Below are 5,999 nucleotides of genomic sequence, written 5' to 3' on the forward strand. Positions count from 1 at the left end.
GTACGAAAGTCCCAAGGACTTGGTTAGCACTCACACTGGAAACCAAGTGACATCGGTGCTTCTTAATTTGCCTTCCGATAGTTTTGTAAACGGGTACCCACTCTCTTTTCGTTCCGGCTCTACAGGAGCAAACATGGCGGCAGAGGGTGATGTGGATTTGGACCTGGAAGCTGAGGAGAACTGCACTGGGAAACCAGCAGAAAAGCCTCGGAAACATGATAGTGGGGCTGCCGATCTGGAGAGAGTCACTGATTATGCCGAGGAGAAGGAAATATCAAGCTCCGATCTTGAAACGGTGAGGCTGGGCCAAGCACGCGGGTGGCGATGGGTGCCCACGTTAGCATGAAGGCTAGCTAGCTTATGCTAACAACGGGCCTAACCGGCGTACAGTGAAGAATGGAAACATATTTGCACAAACAATGTGTTGTTGTGAATGTTACCGTAATCAACTCACAAACGCGTCATTTCACGTTGGCACGTGCTGTTTATCCAAGTCAGCCCTGAACAGAACAGGCGCTGAACATCCCAGGACAGGGTAGAGCTTCTGTCTATTCAGCAAACGTTAGCCTATGGCTGCTTGTATGTTTTTCTGCCTTGCATAATTAATAGTCTTCCAACCTGTGTTGGGAGTTCTAGTTACTGACTCGTTAGTGCTGTCATACTAATATGATCCCTGCCTGTCCTGTTTCAGGCTATGTCAGTGATTGGAGACAGGAGATCAAGAGAACAGAAAGCTAAACAAGATAGGTAAGTCACTTCCTTTGTCAGATTTTCATTCAACAACCATTGATCTGCCAATTAATTAGTATACTAATGACTTGTCTGGGGTTATGATTTCAGGGAAAAGGAACTGGCTAAAGTCACTATCAAGAAAGAGGATGTAGAACTCATTGTAAGTATCCCCCCAGACATGTTTCTTGTTTAAGTGTCAGTGTCACAACCCTCATCTAAAGTTAAATGGTATTTTGCATCACAAAAGCATTTAATCAAATGAGTCCTCTGGAACTCTAGTCATCCATATTCTACTAGGGGAGTTATTAGAAACTCTGCTTCAGAGGTACATTCACAGACCGTCTGAAGTGTTCTATCAATACAACTACCCATTCTGATTATTCTAATGTCCTGCCTCAACTGGCTTTCCACAGATGGGTGAGATGGAGATCTCCCGAGGAGTGGCCGAGCGCAGTCTGAGAGAACACATGGGCAACGTGGTAGAGGCTCTGATTGACCTGTCAAACTGACCAGGAGAAACTGATCCTAGAGCAGCTTTATGCAGCAGCATTGGACACCGGACTGCTTCCTAGCCTGACCGTATTCACTGACTCCATTTCATAGCTCAAATCAGACATTTTGTCACTGAAATAAAATGTTGCGTTTCTCTTTATGTATATTCAACAATACTTCAAAATTGATTACTTTTGCAAGCACCTGTTTTTGATTTATAATAAATGTGGAATGAAATAAAACCAATGGATGAAAATGTTATGTTTTAATCACGTACGCTTTATATCCAAATTAGAAGAAATGAACAGATGACGATAAAACAATGGCGATAAAACAAAATAGCTACACAACTTTGAAAATGTACAAAATTACATCAATATGCCTCCATGAAGCATCCATACATTATCAGGGCATAGCCCTAAACCCAGGGCCTTGCTCAAAGGGTTGGTGCATTCAGGATATTGCAGGTAAATGTATGGCCATAGAACATACTTCAGTGAAGTGTAGTTCATTTCCATCTGCAACATTCTGAAACGTTTCATCCCACTGAACACACCCCAAGCTTGTTAAACAGTCTGAATATACTGAAGTCTCTCTTCCCCCTCCAAACTTAGATTCAGGTCTTCCTCTTTTGCACTGTTGGCCGGTCAAACACGTCTCTCACTCCTGCAGCCTTCTGCTTAAAGAACTTGCTGTTCTGAGCGCTCTCCTGAGCCCAGGCTGAGTCAAACGATGTGGTGTCCTGGTCCACCAGGTGGGTGTACTTAGTGCGTCCGGAGCGACCAAAGTTCTTGACCTGGAATTAAATGAGGGGGTTGTTAAAGATGAACTATCTGTGGATGTTTATTTACCAATTGTTGACATCACATTTTGGATTGATTGTTGGCTGTATGGCTCATATATAATTGTATAATTTCTTGTCATGAAACCACACACATCCTTATTTTGAGGTAATGTCTGGATAATATCTGTCTATTTAGGAGAACATTGTCTCAAGAGCAGCTCCAGAACAAAACATTCTGTATAGCCACTACAAATGAAAGAAATTCATTTACACAGGGGTTGCCAATACACTGGGTTCAAAAACAGTCAGAATTTTCTGTTTACATCGATAGTGTACATTTATAATAGATAAACAGGGGGAATTCATGTGCTACAAAAGTAGGATGTGTGCTACGTGATGTTTGAAAGAAGTCCAGCTGACCTGCATGACTTTGGGGAGGATGGTTTTGTTGAAGTGGTCCTCCAGAGTGGGGGCACTGAAGTCTCTCTTGAACACATTCTCTTCTTCATCCTGGAAACAGATCACATTCAGCCAACATCAAAGACAAGACAAGCTATTCGGACAAAATACGTTTACCAAGTTTCAATTATATGAATGGAGGATCATTTCTTTTTTATATACCTGAATCACATCTCTGAATATTCTATAACAGTGCACACACTGCTTATAAGAATCACTCAAACAATCTAACACACGTAGTGGTTAACAAACGTGGGACAGTTCACTCCTGTACTTACACTTTCTCCTACAATTCTAACAATCACTCATCAGCAACATATGGTGTGTTTCTTATAAGAATGCACTGTATTGAGTTCTCTGAACCCCAGTGTCTACAGCAAACTCACCATGAAGAAGGCTCCTCTGTGGTAGTACTTCTGGAGGAACTTGTATTTGCCCTTTGAGGCCTTGTTTGTGATCTGTTTTCCATTATTCCGCAGCTCGGCCCTGCGCTCCTCCTCGGTGAGGCTGTGGAACCTCTCAATCTCAGACTTCTCTTTCTCCATTCTGGAAAATCCGATAAGGCAAGTGGGTTACATGGACAGCAAAGGCCTGTGTCAACATAACTAACACTGGACCAGTAATTATTAACATGGTTCAAAACACTTAAAGTGTACAGATCATTCATACAGATAATCAAATAATATAAAACAAAGACGCTAGTCTTTTTTACTTTGAGAGGGAACACCAGCTTTCAATGGTTAAGTGAATCAATGCACTGAAGTATTTCTGATGTCTACTTCCATTGTCATCCAAGACGGTCTTAATATGTTCCTCTCTTATGCATTTGCCTGTAAATAGTTTTGAATGGTTTAAAGTGCTGCACAATTAAATGTACCACCGTGGGGCACTTTAGGGCACACTAGCAAAATTTTTCTAAAATTAAAACGAGTGTTTGAAGATAGTACTTGCCCGTTTCAGATCTATATTCATTTAATGCCTAGTGAACACCATGGTTCATGTTTAAGTCTGTCTGTACTCACGCTTCACGGGCCTCCCGGTCCCTCTTGATGCGCTTGAGCTCCCGGACCTTCCACGCCTCGTACTCCTCCTCCTCATTCTCCCCGTCCGTGTCCAGGGAGTCGAGAGCGGCCAGAGTGCGGCGGTTCTCCTCAAACTCCTTCTTGGCCTCCTCCTCCACGATCTTCAGGGTGTAGCGCCGCCGCTCCTCCACCTGCTTCTTGGCCTCCGCCTCCAGCTCCCGCTGTTTGAGCTCGTCCGCCTCGCGCTCCGCCACTGTTACTCGGTCCTTCCTGAGGAGACACACATCAAAATCCAATTTTCTCACTCGGGACACAAACGCTGCAACACAATCCATTTGTTGTGAACATACTCTGTTTATACGATAACAGGACAGCAGGTATACACATTTAAGTCATTTAGCAGACGCTCTTATCCAGAGCGACTTACAAATTGGTGCATTCACCTTATAATACACAAACTGATGCATGCAGTAGAAAACAGCATAAGAACTGATAACAGTTTTGTACTGGCTTTTAAATTAAAATTGTTTCTCATATAAGCCTAATGTATTTTCAGTCAATTTGGCCATTTTGAATTGTCTAATCCCAAGCCCACGATCAAAGTGTCCCTTAGAGAAATAATGTTATTACATTCTATGAAATAAGTCATATTAAGCCCTGATAATGGTTCAGGAGTGATCTTGGATGGCAGGACTCCTTACTTGCGGATGAAGACTGGTTTTAGCCGCGGCTCGGCCTCGTCTTCACTGTCCGTGTACTCCTCGTACTCTGACTCCGACTCCTCCTTCTCCGCGCCCGAATTCCCTTCTTCCTCCACCTCCATGATCTCCGGCATGTCCTCGTTCTTCCGCTCCTGCGCTCGCTGGCGCATCATCGCTCGCCGCCTCTCGATTTCCTACACACAAAACAAAGTCAATGTGTTACATACAGGGTATCTTGTATACCATTCCATGTTAAACACCTGGGACCGTATTCACAAAGCATCTCAGAGTAGGAGTGCTGTTCTAAGATCAGTTTTGTCTTTTAAATCTTAATGAATAAAAGGGGTGCCTGATCCAGCTTTCCAAGAAGATCCTTGTGCCACTCACCTCATCGTCCACTTCTTCCTCTTCCTCCTCCTCTTCGTCACTGCTCTCTTCGGGTGCTCTCTCCGGGTGCCAGGTTCCCTCGTCGGAGTCTTCACTGCTCTCTGCAACCACCTCCGGCTCTGCGATCTGTCTGTGTCTTGCCAACCTGAGAGAGAGAAAGAAACATTTACAATCATCACAGCACTCAACATCCAGTAGGGCTAATAGTTAGGCCTAAATGGTTTAGAGATCAAAGCCCAATAAAAATCAATCAGTCATTCATAGTATTCAAATTCCTGATAACCCACAATATGTGCAGGCATTTTTTAACAACCCCTCACCCAACTATGGGTGTCCACTGACAAATACAGTTCAGCTCAATAAAGCTGGGACTGGGAGCCATCACAACCAACACAGGATCCCACTGGTTTACAAGATGAACTGATGAGAATTATCTTCACCTCTCCTCCGCATCCTCAGAGACGCGGTTTAGCAGACGTTTGAGACGCGGGTCAGACACCACCTCTTCCTCCATCTCCATCTCAGGCTCGGCATCCTTTGCCTTTTTTATAAACTGGAAGTCCTCCTCCTCCTCGTCAGAGGAGTCCATGGGAGCATAGTCGGGACGTTTACCCGACACATAGCGCTTCACCTTCACCTTCTCCATCGAAATCTCACCTGGGAAGGGGAGTAGGGGAGCACACTTGGTTACCATGAACTGTCCATTATCATAGATGGCTCTATTTACTCTGTTACATGTGGTGAGGTTAAGTTGTATATACTGTCGTTTTGGTTTTGTGATGGATTGAAACATGAGTAAGGGCATGAATTGTGTTTTTATATCTACTGCAGACGCATACAAAAAGTTTGTCCATACGATTAAGGAAATGCAGCATGCAATTATATCGTGATATTGACTAGCTAAGTTATAAAAAGTTGTGCACTTGGATGGCTAGATAGCGATCTATTGCTTCCATTAAATCGGCTACCACCTAGTCCAGGATAGCTTGCCCTAGCTAACGTTAGTTACAGGAAAACTCACCTTTCTCATTTCGAATCGGCACAGCACCAGCCGTGGACTGGATCGGCGGTTGCTTCATGTTGAGGGCGTCCCGTCCAGACATGACTGCCCGATCAACAATATCAATATATGAACAAAAATTAAATCAACTTCTAGATAGGAAAACAAACCCGACGTTTATTTTCTCGACCACCACTGGAAATACTCTAACAGTACCGGAAATCATTCTTCTTCTTTGGGATTGGGTTGGCGGATCGCATCCAACTTTTAAGGTGCATACACTGCCACCTACTTTACTGGAGTGTGAGGCCAGTCACGGCCTACTTATATTATATTACATTATATTCATTATTCCTGTTCCTCTAAGTGAAATAGAGCCCTAGACACCACTTTCCTCTGTCCACTACAGCAACCCAGCCAGC

At 43.8% G+C, this 5,999-nt stretch overlaps 2 protein-coding genes across 2 annotated transcripts; one reads left to right on the forward strand and one right to left on the reverse strand.

Annotated features, from left to right (window-relative positions):
- On the forward strand, positions 1–1,480 carry LOC106562626 (huntingtin-interacting protein K). The gene is made up of 4 exons (XM_045689425.1): positions 1–295; positions 692–747; positions 841–892; positions 1,146–1,480. The coding sequence occupies exons 1-4, from the start codon at positions 134–136 to the stop codon at positions 1,239–1,241; spliced, it is 366 nt and encodes a 121-aa protein (XP_045545381.1). The 5' UTR covers positions 1–133; the 3' UTR covers positions 1,242–1,480.
- Positions 1,475–5,799, reverse strand: LOC106562625 (microfibril associated protein 1). Its single transcript, XM_014127584.2, has 8 exons — positions 5,599–5,799; positions 5,018–5,234; positions 4,578–4,722; positions 4,191–4,384; positions 3,490–3,759; positions 2,854–3,013; positions 2,429–2,518; positions 1,475–2,020 (listed from the first exon to the last, which is right to left on the reverse strand). Exons 1-8 carry the CDS (start codon positions 5,678–5,680, stop codon positions 1,841–1,843), a joined length of 1,338 nt encoding a protein of 445 aa, XP_013983059.1. The 5' UTR covers positions 5,681–5,799; the 3' UTR covers positions 1,475–1,840.
- Positions 5,800–5,999: the final 200 nt, after the last annotated feature.

Source organism: Salmo salar, chromosome ssa11 (assembly GCF_905237065.1).
Source record: "Salmo salar chromosome ssa11, Ssal_v3.1, whole genome shotgun sequence".
NCBI classification, from domain to species: domain Eukaryota; kingdom Metazoa; phylum Chordata; class Actinopteri; order Salmoniformes; family Salmonidae; genus Salmo; species Salmo salar.